The sequence below is a fragment of the Camponotus vicinus genome, unplaced genomic scaffold (assembly GCF_025532165.1).
Source record: "Camponotus vicinus isolate PSW18456_S1 unplaced genomic scaffold, iyCamVici1.0 SCAF_4, whole genome shotgun sequence".
Lineage (NCBI taxonomy): Eukaryota > Metazoa > Arthropoda > Insecta > Hymenoptera > Formicidae > Camponotus > Camponotus vicinus.
The window spans coordinates 20420801-20434326 of record NW_028141976.1 but is presented as its reverse complement, the minus strand read 5'-3'; the positions used below and the strand labels follow the sequence as shown (position 1 = coordinate 20434326).

The window sequence follows — 13526 nt, the reverse complement described above, 5'->3', positions numbered from 1 at the left end:
AAGAGAAATAACAGATGCGCTCGATAGTGACTATACTTTTCACAAGCGGGAGCAAATATCTTGATTTAATATTGCTGCGACGTTGGAAAAAAAGGAGAATATCTGTCGATTCTTTTTCATTGGCAGAAAAAAATTTCGCGTAACAGAACGTCGCGCAATTTGTCTTGAGTCTGTCTTACGAAGAAAAAGAGTTTAAATAGAAAAAAGACATATTGTTTCCATTACGATATATGTTAGAGTTTCTAATTACTCAAGATATATATATATATATATATATATATATATATATATATATCTTTTATATTCTCACATATATTTTTCTATCACCAAGATAATAAATTGATAAGAATATTATTCTAACTTTTTTATTAATAAAAGTGTATATTTTATCTTATCTGTGTTGTTAAATATATTTGAGATATATTTTTTCTTATATGTATTTATGTATTATAGTTATACCTAAGAATACATCTTTATAGTTGACAATGCTCTATTATTTATTTTTGTCTAATGGATGTAATACAGATTACGCTGGTTAAGCTTAATAAACGTAATGCAGATTTCCTGTCTTTGTTCACCGAGAAAATTTCTCTCGATTTATCTTATAGTTTAATTTGATAGCTTTAATTGTATTCGCATATGTGATTATATATATGCATAAATATACATATATGCGTAAATACATATGCATAAATTACATTTTGCAATTGCAATTTACATATAAATATATATCGTGGTGCATATTATGCTGATAAATATTATTTTTTTTCGTGCGATATAAAAAATTAATATCTTTTAAATTATAATATTCAAATCATTACTCATTTTCCAACTTGTTTAATATTTTCGTGCGCATCGAGCTCTATTATTAAAATATCTATATTTGATATTACTTTGCAATTTATATTTGTCGATAATGTACAGGTTTATGTACAATATATATTTCTTTAATGCAGAAATATGAATCATTTAACGAGGTTTATACTCAGTTATTATACACTGCATATAAAATTATATCATTTGTGGTCAAAATGTGAATATAATGCAGCATATGACCAAATAATGAATTTTAGTAACGAATAAAATTCCAAACTTTTGATCAATTTGTTGTCCGTCATATTTGAAGTTTTTTCATCACATTAATAAAGCAAATAAATATGTAATACGTGGCAAAATTACCTAGGGTTACGATCAGCGAAAACCCCTTTCGGCGTATACATATTCGGAAGTAAGGGAATTTATAATCTAAGTCCTATCATATATTAAGCGAAGTAACTTAAAGTCGTAAATGTCGGAATATATCAATAGTTGAACGGGCTATATGCATGTGGTCGCGCACGCACAGGTAAAGATGCATTTTCGTGCATATATATCAAATGTGTCTTTCTTATAGCTGTGGCAATCTCTACCACAGTTATTGGTGAAATCGTTTTAGTTAGATATGCTGATCTCATTTCGTGACGGATTAGCTAGCCTTAATGCATACAGGGTAAAAATTGAAAGGATAAAAATTAATTATTCTTAAACTTTGTCAACATTGTTCTTCATCGTAGAAATTTCATAATAATTTCATAATAAAATTTTCATTTTGATATAACAGTTTAATGGCGATATATACGCATCTCAGTGCATGGCATAATAGATATTGGCACATTTGGGTCAAGATTGAACATCAATTGTGTCTATCTAATCAGCAAACGGTTGATCAGAGACCCCATGTGGTAATTGATTTAATCAACCCGAATTATATAATGTTCAAATCATATCAAGTACATATTCACTCGGTCATTAAATTAAAAGTGTTTTAATACATGTAGTACTTTATTAAAATTACTTTAGCATTTTACGATTTTTATTTTAAGCAGGATGAAAAAAAAGTAATTCATTAAAAAAATGAATTCTATAGAATAAAAACATACAGAGGACTTCGAAATACAACGTTATTATTCCTGATAATAAATTATTTTCACAAATTCAACGATGATACAATGAACAAAAGCCATAAAGAACAGAATAGTATATAGTAGAGCACTATATTTATGTGTGCCGTTTTCTATCGATCCGACTCGAATAAGCTTTTGTTCTCATAATTAATTATCCTTTTATTCGGCGCACGGTTTTAGCCAATAAAGCAGCACCATTTGTTGTTATAATGTGATGTAAAACTTATATTACGCGCATATCCGTATTCGCTATCTGCATAATATTCTAAAAAACCATTTCAGTTACGAACTACGTACATTTCGACGACACGCTGCGCACCTTAACAAATCTCTATGTCCAACACAGCGAAGAAACTTTCATCGTATTGGTTCGGAGGAAGCGGTGTCGAATGAAAGAGGAATTGAATCTGAATTCATGCCGTGGGATACAATATGCTTTTCGTAAAGATGGGGGCGCTTCTATTCCGAGAAAAGAATTTTGCAACGAGTTTTACATGCCTGCCTCAAACAGCGTTTGATAAGAAAAAAAAAATAAAACGGAAAAGGCTGTCTACTAGACATGAACGTACGTTCGCGAATAGAACTAGCTTTTATTGGAATCAAATATGTATCAAGACTATGTCTATGTATGTGTGCATTTATATATATATATATATATATATATATATATATATATGTATATACGGTTATCGTACACCGTGGGAGGAAGAAGTTAATATTCTTAACATGAAACCATATATAAAATGTGCACTGTAAAGTGATTTACGTATAATCGATTTTCCATTACTGCGAAATTTGTGCTAGGAAATTTGCAAGTGCATAAAGATAAATGCATAAGGTAATGTATCTTCGTATATTTAATGAGTATCTGAAATAATTAGGCGAGATGGAGGTTTGGTCAAACACATTCGCTCGCATAAATCCCCTACTATCGAAAAAAGTAATCATATCGCCGGAAATATGGAGCTATTAGATGGAAGTTGTTAGGAGAGCGCGACACTGGTGACCTTATCTGCTTTTCACAGACACCAATTATCGATTTGTTGATAGCGTGTAAAGCACTGACCCCTACAGTTTACCTGCGATTACGATGCTCCAACATAGTTCAGATTCAAGAAAGGGTCGTTGCCCACGACAAACGTGACGTGTTTATCCGTAAATTCACGCCTTGAACGATAGCCTTGGAATACGAAATGGGATCTGCGTAAATCTTCGAGTCGTTTTCCAAATGAAATAACCGTATCACAGGCACGGCATTTTCCAGATGAGCTGTGCCCGGTGATTTACTGCGACTTTAAATTGCGTTACCGGATACAACAAACATAAAGCAATCAACGCGCCATTTTCATATTGTCGTTGTACTATACTTTTCGCCATTTACTTCTTTGTGTAAACGTAAGATGGTAGAGAGCAATCTAAATAATCCAAGTCTCGTGAACCAAGCTATTCGCAGATAATGTCGACCCATTTTTCATGTATTCAGGAAGAGTAAATGTTCATATTGTTCCTTCACATTTAAGCGTTTTGTGTTTAAATCTTTTGGTGATTATATTTAAGAAGAAAGTTGAACTCTAAACGGCTAAATGATGATATTAAACTCGCTTCTCGATTACCTTCTTTCTCTGTCTTTCTCTCTCCCTCCCTCCCTCTCTCTCTCTCTCTCTCTCTCTCTCAGGTCACTCTTGGGACTACCCTTTTGTGTAAGTAAGGAACAAATGTTGGCCATGTGACGGGATCTCAGGATGAGAAAATTCTCCTCCGAAAAGGTTCTTTAACCGCTTAGCACCTCGCGCAACGGACCGCAATCGTTAATTTCGCGACTTCTCCGGTGTGACTCCCCGAACTTTATTAAAGCCAATTAAACCAGCTACAAACTTGAAATGAACAGTTGCGCCGATGGTATGTACCGTAAATGCAAACTCACAATTTGTCGACCTGGCGCACCTAATCTCGCGGGATATCCGTCGTAAATTCCCCGGTCATGATGCACGAAGTCGGTCGGTGCTCGCGAAAGTTCGTTAAGGATATATGGGCCATTTACCTCACTACGCGGCTTGACAAAAGCTTAAGAGGTTAACGTTCTTACTGTTCCCGTTTGATTGGAGATCAGCAATATATTTGCGCATATCATGCATCCGAGTAACATCTGTATTAAAAATATATAAATTTAATTACATAAAAAGCATATATAAACAGTTAATAATTCCGGAATAAAACAAAATAAAAAAAGACTTGAGAAAGAATTATTAAATAACAGATTATTAAACAGCGTAAAATGTTTACATTTCAACGAATTTAAAGATAATAGATGTATAAATACAGTTAAAAATTAATTAATTTATATTGAATGAATGAATTGTTGAGTGTGAAAAAGTTAGTAGAACAGAATGAAATAGGTCAGACAGACTCTGTGTATGTATGTGGTATACGCGCGCGCGCAATAAATGACAAAGAAAAGAGATAGAAGAAATTCTATAAGAAGAAAAATACGTCGATTTAAAATAATTCTATAGGAATTGCGATAGAGAAATCAATAAAGAATCTTGAGGAAAATAGGACAAGTGAACAAAAAGAGAATAAGCGATCTCGAGTTATAGAACGGAGATTTCGGAATGAAAGCCAACCATTGTACCGCGATGCAGTAGCGCGAATCATACACGATCATCGAAAACTCGAAATTCCATTCGTAATAAGAATGTAATTTGCAAGCCAGACGTGTATAAGATTTCGCTCGGACTTTGATTTCGATTTCGTGGGTCAAGAAGTTCCAGTACAAGAATAGTATGTTCAGTATGTGAATAATTCGCACTTGAACCGTTTAAATATGGATATAACACAGTCTTTTATTCTATATCAATTTTGGTTATAATCTTCGTGATTGTAATCTTTCTTTTTTTCTACAAGTTCATATCTATTAGATCATCTGCCAATGGAGAATAAACCATCCTTTTACAAACATTTCTTAAGAAATACGGATGATGCATTAACGCGATCGTCAGTCGGACGGCACAAGCGCATTCACCTTCTTGAATATATCCGATCTGGCGTAAAAATCGCCGCTGGCTTGTTGCCGGATCAACGGTGCAAGACGGAAGATACGCGATGAAGAAACGCGAAGCGCTCGCGACTTACACGCGAATGACACGAGGAATAAAGAATGCGATAAAAGAACGCGATAAAGCATGGGAGGGCAAAAGAGTTCGGAGTTGAAGGGAAAGAGGGAGCGTAGGAAGCACAAGAAGAGGGATGACGAAGAATAAGACCGACGTCGGTCGGCAGTATAGCCGGGGTGAAACGGCGAATAGCGCCCCGCGGACCAGGGCGGCTAAGAGGTGACGAGGGGGCGAGTGTTCGCGCGTGAGGACACGGGGGCGAAAGGAGAAGGGAGGGGGTAGCCGGTGGATTTTGCGAGAACGCCGCGCGCGGCAGGGGCCAAGGGTGGCGCCGCGAGCCGCGCCGTCGCCCAGCATCCCTCGTTTCCACCCGCCCACCCTCTCTCTTGTAAAGGCGCACCCTCACGCTGAGAGTATCTGCTAGTCATACGCTGGCCCGTTGCGAGCCCGCTGATATAACTGCGCTGCTCTCGTTCCCAGCGAGTTGCGTTTACATTGCATGCGTTCATCGCGATCTATCTCGATCGGATCGAGACGTGCTCGCGAAGGATCCAGTGGGGAATGAGATCTCATCGATCGGATCTCGCATCTTGTTCATCGTTTATTCATCGAAGGACGAACGTGAAAGGCGCGAAAAGCGTGTCGTGTGATTCTCGTGCGATCGTTTCCTGCAACTGAGTACGCGTCTCTTAGTGGCGTATCAATGCGGTTAAAGTAACGGTTGTACGTCGTAATATCCGGCGGACGGTTGCTCACATGGCCCATGTTTTGTTTCTGTGACCACCTTGCAACACAACTACGTGGCTCCCTCTCGATCGTTTCCGTTTGCGGCAACGAGCTGCCATCGTATCTGAAGCGCGCGCTTCAGCGACCTCGTGTGCGAGATCAACGTTCACCTCTTGCGAAAGGAATAGCTTGTGGGACGTCCCGCTAACGCAGGATGCTGGGACAACGGTGGGACCACCAGTGAGATGTCCGCTGATAGACGTAGCGATAGTAGTTGTAGGATCATTGGCACGATTTCCGAGTCCTTGATCAACGACGTGGCTGTCATCGGCAGCGATAACGCGTTAACGTCCGGCGTCTCGAGCGACACTTCTCATGCAGATGAAAGCGTGTGATTGACATTATTCCGAACGGCTAAACCTCTGTAATATCGAGGATTTGCTTCAGATTGCGTTCTCCATTTGCTCTCTCTCTCTCTCTCTCTCTGCCTTCCTACTAAACTTCGACGACGAAGCGAAATATCCGCGGACGGAAGTGCAAACGTTGCAACGTTAAGCTGACGGCGACAGCGTTCGCTGTTACGTCTAGACACGATATAAAGTGCATTTAACGGCTCCGTGATCATTGACAACGTAGGACGTTTTAAATGAAGAAAGAAATAGAGTAGAAACGACATTGAGAGAGATTTTGAGCAAGTTGAGTTTGAGATTTTTATTCCTTGAAATATTATTTCTCACGACATCTTTGACAAACTTACGGTAATTGAATAGGGAGATGGATACGTTCTTGATTATCGGCATCTGTTTCCTCTGCTATGAGATGTGCGATTTAATAAGACGCTATACCGGGCCGCAGCAGGCGATAGAAACGCATCACCCGGCGGAGACGACTGTCAAGGCATCGCCCCCGCAGAAAATATACTCGATTTCTCGCAAGATTCAAGGGCCTCGCGCCTGTTGCCCGCAATAGATCGCGCGTATGATTCTACAATTCGAATAGTTTCATCTATTTGTTTAACATCTGTGTTAGCTCGGGAAACGAACCGCTTTGTGCGAGCTACGGCGAACGAAAAGGATCTTTGCTTGAACCTCAAACGGATATAGAATTCTGCCGAGCTCAGCCCGAGCAAATGGATGGCTACACAAGATGGATTTACAGTTCTGCACAGTGATAACAGACGCTCGTCTCGGAGATTCATGATGTTTACGGAGGTTCAGGGCGGCAACGCGATCGATAATGATTTGTCAGCTGTAACGTCAACTGAAATATAGACCAGCAGATCGACCGGTTCTTAGAGTGATGAATTCATAGATACGACAATCGAAAGCAACAATTTGCAATTTGTGCTGATAAACGTGTCATTTCATTCATAAATGTCGCGAATGAGGCATAGAAGACGAGCACTAAGCTGAATCGATAAAGATACAGTGATAGGATTCATCGGGCGATTTCCTTCATTAACGAGATGTGTTAGAGTCGAAAGTGGTTGGTGTATTATTCATTATTCGCGATATGTGCGGATGTGCAAGCGATGACAATGCGCAACCGCTTGATTTGTTTGCGAATACATAAAAATATCGATAGCATTCTCAGCAACGGATTTATTCGGGTGGAATTGGTCGCTACAACGAACACGATATACGTTGCGCAACATGAAAAGTAAAAAGTAGGCCGTCGTTACGCTTTTGAAAATCGGTAAGTGATATTGATTGAGACATTGTGGTTGACAGTCATACGGAGCGAGAGAAAAGCAAATTTACTCAACGAACTTTTCAGTATGTGCTTGCGAAATGCAAACTTTATGACGAACGTTTAACGCTGAATGTCAGTACAACCGCACGAAATTGCAACGCATAAACAGAGAGCGAAGTTTCTTTTGAGCGTGTTTGCTAAATCGGTGTTGTCGTGTGAATAGCGATATATTGTTTCCCAAAATATAACACGGTATTGTGCCCGCATGTCTAACGTTCGAAGTAAGGAGAAGAGAAGCGATAACATCGTTTAACAGTGATTGTATATATTCACTGCCCGTAATTCAATCTTGACGTGCGGTCGGAAAGTTTCTATAGATTGTAATGAACTTATAATCGCGACTTACAGTCGCGGTTGATGCAACGGCTATGTTATAACAAAACATTTCGTCGAGATTGGAAGCGAAAAGGGCAGATATAACTACAAGTGTGTTAAATAAAATTAAATTATGGAGCGTCACTACATTTTGCAGTTGTTTAGAAAGGTTCAACTGACCTGACCTTTAAGGAACAGTTGTTGTTAATTAATAAGTTGAATATATTCGAAGTGACCCGCTATTAATGAAATGTCTTTCTAGAATTGAAACAGCGCTACTTTTATCTACAAAGTTCAGCGAAAAAGATCCAATTATGTCGAATAAAAAACGTCGAATAAATTAAATTCCTGCGATATATTCTCTCTGATGTCTATAATGTTACTCTTGGTGAATATATCAAAACCTTTTTCGATGATTGCGAGTGTTTTCTGATCAACTCAAGTGGTAGCTCTCATGCCGGAGGATTTAGCGCGACGACGAGAGGCGAGACTTGTTCATCGATACGACGAGGAAGGGGAAAAGACCATGACTAATGTTCAATCTCAACCTCAGAGTTCGATGTTCCGACGCTACGACGTGACCCCTTTTCGGCCGATATTTCGAGAGAGATCGAAACGAGAAAATATCAAAAATTAGAAGACATGGACTCGCTGGAACGTCTCATGAGTTCCCGTTCTCACCATCCGGCTCTCACGGCGGCCACACGATCACAAAACGCCTTTGTACAGGCCAATCTCTGCTCCGTGATAGGCCGTAAAGGACGACACCTCAACGGCACCTTTTGTTTAACCGGGGATACGATGGAAGGCATCATACAATGCCTGGTCTTCCTCAAAGCTTTCTCGGTAAGGGATCCGTTTCTGTTTCACTATGCTCGTCATGTCTGGCAATTTTTTATATTAAGCGATAAGATACTATAAAAGATTTTCTTTCTTTTGATGCCTTTACTTTTGTGATTTGTGTGTTAGAAGAATTGAACGTATTATCCGATGCAATAAATTATTCTCATATTAAAGAAACGATAAATTACGGGTCAATAGATATATGCTCGTGGAATTTAGAATTATTCCAATTATGTATGTGTGCGAACGATATTCTAATTAGATTTTAATCAGAGATTAACGAGGAATGAACGATTACTCATTTAAAATGGTTCGTAGCGAAACAACGCTACTTACACTGATTCTAAGGCAATAAGTTATTCCGGCAATTAATTCTCGTATGTTATCTCGTTGAACGCGTTTAAGAAACGAGGATTGTCTAATTACATACCATTTGTCGCGCACCAAGAGAGAGAGAGAGAGAGAGAGAGAGAGAGAGAGAGAGAGAGAGAGAGAGAAAGAGAGAGAGAGGGAGGAGGACTTAGATATCTTTATTACGTGTCACTATTGTTAACTAGCAATTACGATTTATTTGTGTTCTTTTACTCGCTACACTTAGAAGATTACTTTCAGCGTAATAAATTAAAGCACACTTCGTAGTCCATTCCATTTTGCGATTTCCTTTGCATTTACGCAAGTGCGTTTACAAGTACATAAAAGTGTAAGAGAATTGCGGGAGTTTTATATTGCGATTTACTTTATCACTGAGACGAGGAAATAAATAATTATATTAAGAAAATACTAAAGTAATTTAATAAATTACGATTTTCTACGGTTTAAGCGTTTAGTTCATTATCATAATTTATAATTTATTTTGTAATTTAATTTATAATTTTAAGTTAATTTGTGATTTTATTTTGAAAATTTTTATGTTTAAGCATTATATTATAATCATCGAGAAGTTGTTTCATAAATTTTAAGTATGCTGCAGTAATGTACAAGGAAATATTCTTTGCGCGAAAAGAAGACATGTCTTTGAAAAGACAAACAAGTCGGAGCTTTTATATAATTGATACCTTTTAAAATAACGAGGTGCCTTACATAACCTTCTCTTCAGAGAAGTAGATGAACAGCAAAGAACACACTGAAGCGAAATCGATAACGAGAATTTGGCGTGGAGCAAAATTATCTTGGAGTACCGTTCCAGTCGTAAACTGAAAACTGTCGGTATACTAGAAACAGTTCTCGGTACACAAATAAAAACATAATTTGCAATTCAACTTCTATCAAGGAAAAGTCAATTCGAGCGAAAATTTCTATGTTTGCATACTAGCGATTGTTTATTAGATAGAAGAAAAATATCATGATGATCGCAATTATCGCATGTTTATTTTTTTCTAAAATAAATTGACTCGCTATATATACGCGTCTCTACTATTATTCAACAATATACATCTATATTTTTAGTTTCTTTACTTACTTCAAAGAGCTTGTTGTGCTGTATATAATGAGAAGAAAATATAACAGATAATAAGCGAAAATGTTAAGCAAATATTAAAAATTCTGATATTGTAAAATATGCAAATATTTATCTTAAAAAGTATAAATTAGAAGATAGATTACTAGAATACTGTGAGAAATTAATAAATAAATTATAGTACATATTTATTAAAATAGTTCGAAGTTATCAGCGTGAAGATAATCTATGCTTTACGCGTTCAAAGAGGGAGATTGATCGATTAAACTTCAAATATTCATGAAAAGTGCCTCGTGAAATACATGTTTCCTTTTTATAACTGAATTGTTGATAGACGCTTCCCATATAAAACAGAATATTGTCACGATGTAGCTGCAATGTTTTGTGCTGTATGGGTTTATAGAAAGTTTCGGTCAAGCTATTAATATTAAGGTCCATATCGCGCTAATCGTTAACGTTATAAATTTTGCAGTCGATGTTAGAGTGGGAGGCGGTTTTCATCGAATCGATCTCAACATTGCCTTTCTACTGCGTAAGATTTTCAAAAGCAAGTATTGAAAGACGAGCATGCACTTTCTTGAAGCAATAAAGCCTCGATGTTGTTTTCGACTTGCACGCCGATACCTGGAGCAAAAAGCTTGAGAGTAGCGTCTCGAGAGAAATTTAAACTCGGAATTGCGAAAGGAATTGAGCTTCCCTTTGACCAAACTCTCCGCTGAATTGGCGCATAGTCGAGTCTACGGAACGTCGTTCTGTTTAGTATCGTCTCATCAATCTCAACCTAATTTAATTTACTAGTGCGTCCGTCCGTCTCGTTAAAGCTTGTGCGTTCTAAGTGCCTTTGATCAATCGCAGGAATTAAATAACATTAATAATGTCAAACCGATCCAATCAAACTCGCGCCAATCATCAGAATATTTTTATTTACACATGGAGGTATATATGTGTAAATATACACACATACATGTGTATGTAGCATTTATGGAGTGTTTAAAATGTAATTTAAATTTGCGAACATTTGCGCGACGCAAAAGATTTTCCCGCGCATTAAAATCGATAATTTTGCAAATAGATTAAGATTGAATAATATTTTCTGATGCATATGGATCATTAATCAAAGATTTTTTGCGAATCCATCCGGCTGTTACACGCGGCTGCTGATCGATGCACGCGGATGGCGTAAAAATTTACAACACCTCGAGAACGAACGCTCTTCTCGTCCATCGCGTTTATCGTCACAAGGTTTACGGTGATAACTTTTTTCCTCGGTACCCATGCCGTCCATTGTGGAAGTCTTTGATATGCGTCTTATATAATCTCTCATCGCTTTTGTTATCGACATCGTCGATGACGTGGCCGCTGTAGCATCGCTCTACGTCAAAGCAAATGTCGTTTTCGTCGTACGTCTGAGATGAAGGGCGAGATGAGGATTTGTGATAACATCTCTATGAAGATGCCTATGAATTTTTATCCGACTCACCCGTGGAGAAACGTGGAGAAGAAATAAGTACCTACATACACATTTTCCGATTGTGTTCTTGTGCGATGATATCGATGGCATTGTGCCATAACAAGGGTGTTTTTTGTGATTCTATCCGGTCAACGAGAAGGACTTGAATGTAAAGACAAGATATTGTTAAAGCAAAGAGATCTTTGATATCGTAAAGAATCGTTTCGGTGATTCTGGAAAATTTTGCTATAAGGACGATCTAATTCAATAGCTGAATACAATTATATAAATTAAAGCAGTATAACCATTAATTATGATAAATGATAATTTTGTTTTATTTTTATTATTTATATTTATTAATTATATTATTGCACACTGTTAACTCTATATATATTCGATTATATCAATCTCTCGTAATGATTTTATCGAACGGTCAACAATGCGTAATGAATCTTTAATCATTATCATATTCTATTTTAATTGTAATATATATGTTACACTGAAAGTACTTGCAAATATTAATATTGGATTAAAATTCAGCTTAATTTTATATTATTTTAATGTTAACGAGTCAAATTATATTTGTAATACAAATTAATAAGTCCTATTCAATATGATTTGCATTAGTATCTATTATTTACTTTTTTCTGTTATTATATTATTTTTTCTATTATTATTTACTTTTTTCTAATATTATTTATCATGTCATTAGTTCTGTTTTTACAATACATTATGTGAGAGCATTATAATTTGTATATTTATTAGGAGTATATTTTAAATTTAATCGAACTTCCTAGATCTAGATTTTGCACAAGTTTACATACATGCGAAATCGTTTGTGATTGCAGTGAATCCTCACCACATCGCGACATATCGTCTTGGCGACGATAAGTCTTGGAGGGAAGTTTATGCGACATAAGTTTTCGCCCTTCCGGGAGGAATATATCGGTCTAGCAGAGCTATAGAATATCCGAGGGCCGGGAATACACGGGCTCCAGATTTTCTGACTTCCCCTTGGGTTATGAGAGGATTTCACTTTCCCGAAAACTATTTCTATTAGGTCATGATGGTGTACTATTCGCATTCCCTAACTAAAATTTATCATGCTCTCCGGAAACAATCAATACATCGATATTATCAAAGTATTTCATCTTTCATAAATGATTAAAATCACGGAAACTTTAACGATGATAATATATTATGTGATTTCTGTGCTTTAGATATATAAAAATGTTTTGAGATATTATGATAGATTGATAAATAGAATATCATGTAGTTCTGAGAAACTTTTGAAATAAATAACGATATGTCGTGTGTATTATATATTTATTCTTTCAGAAATAAATAATTTTCTCACATAATTCACTCTAATTATTCGCTTGCATCAACTTTGCTTATCACTCATAATGTTTTACTCACATCAAGAACATCTACGTTACCATCTTTTGCGTGTTAGGTATTACTAATAATAATTTTTGCAATTAAAATTCCGAAAATAAAAATAAGTTCAAAGAGCATCTAGCTTCGAAAGTTATATATGGGGCCTGTGTTTGCTCACGAAATAATCCATTGGTCTATTACCAAGCGTGAATGATATCCTCGTCGACGTGGAATCTCGCTTTTCCAGGAAATCGAATTACACTCCGAAAACTCTCCTCTCACCCGAATATTCGATGGATATATCTCGTACTGTTTGGCGTTTATTTAGGAATTCAAACAACCCGCGTGTATACACATGCACATAAAATGTTATTTCGTTGAATGAGAAAAACTCGCATATTACGAAGAACTGTGTGTGTGTTTATACAACAAAAATTTAATAACGTGTAACAATGGTGAGATTGATTGTGCGAAGAATATCAGATTGGAGTGTGGAATATATCACTTTTGAGATATAAAACATACCTGGACGTTATCTATGCAATAAA

At 36.7% G+C, this 13526-nt stretch overlaps 2 protein-coding genes across 14 annotated transcripts in view; one reads left to right on the top strand and one right to left on the bottom strand.

Annotated features, from left to right (window-relative positions):
• The window catches only part of Rg (A kinase anchor protein rugose), a 333149-nt gene that overhangs the window by 134958 nt on the left and 184665 nt on the right, over positions 1-13526 (top strand). For 7 of the 13 annotated variants that reach the window (XM_083096516.1, XM_083096507.1, XM_083096506.1 and 4 more), the window contains exon 1: positions 5487-8695. The exons of 5 other annotated variants lie outside the window; for them this stretch is intronic. In XM_083096516.1, coding sequence (XP_082952642.1) covers positions 8492-8695 — 204 coding nt within the window. In that variant the 5' untranslated portion in view covers positions 5487-8491. Of the gene's footprint in view, positions 1-5486; positions 8696-13526 lie in introns of those variants that run through there. One more of the 13 variants, XM_083096513.1, reaches the window with a different exon arrangement.
• The window catches only part of Septin2 (septin 2), a 175148-nt gene that overhangs the window by 138293 nt on the left and 23329 nt on the right, over positions 1-13526 (bottom strand). The window lies entirely within an intron of this gene.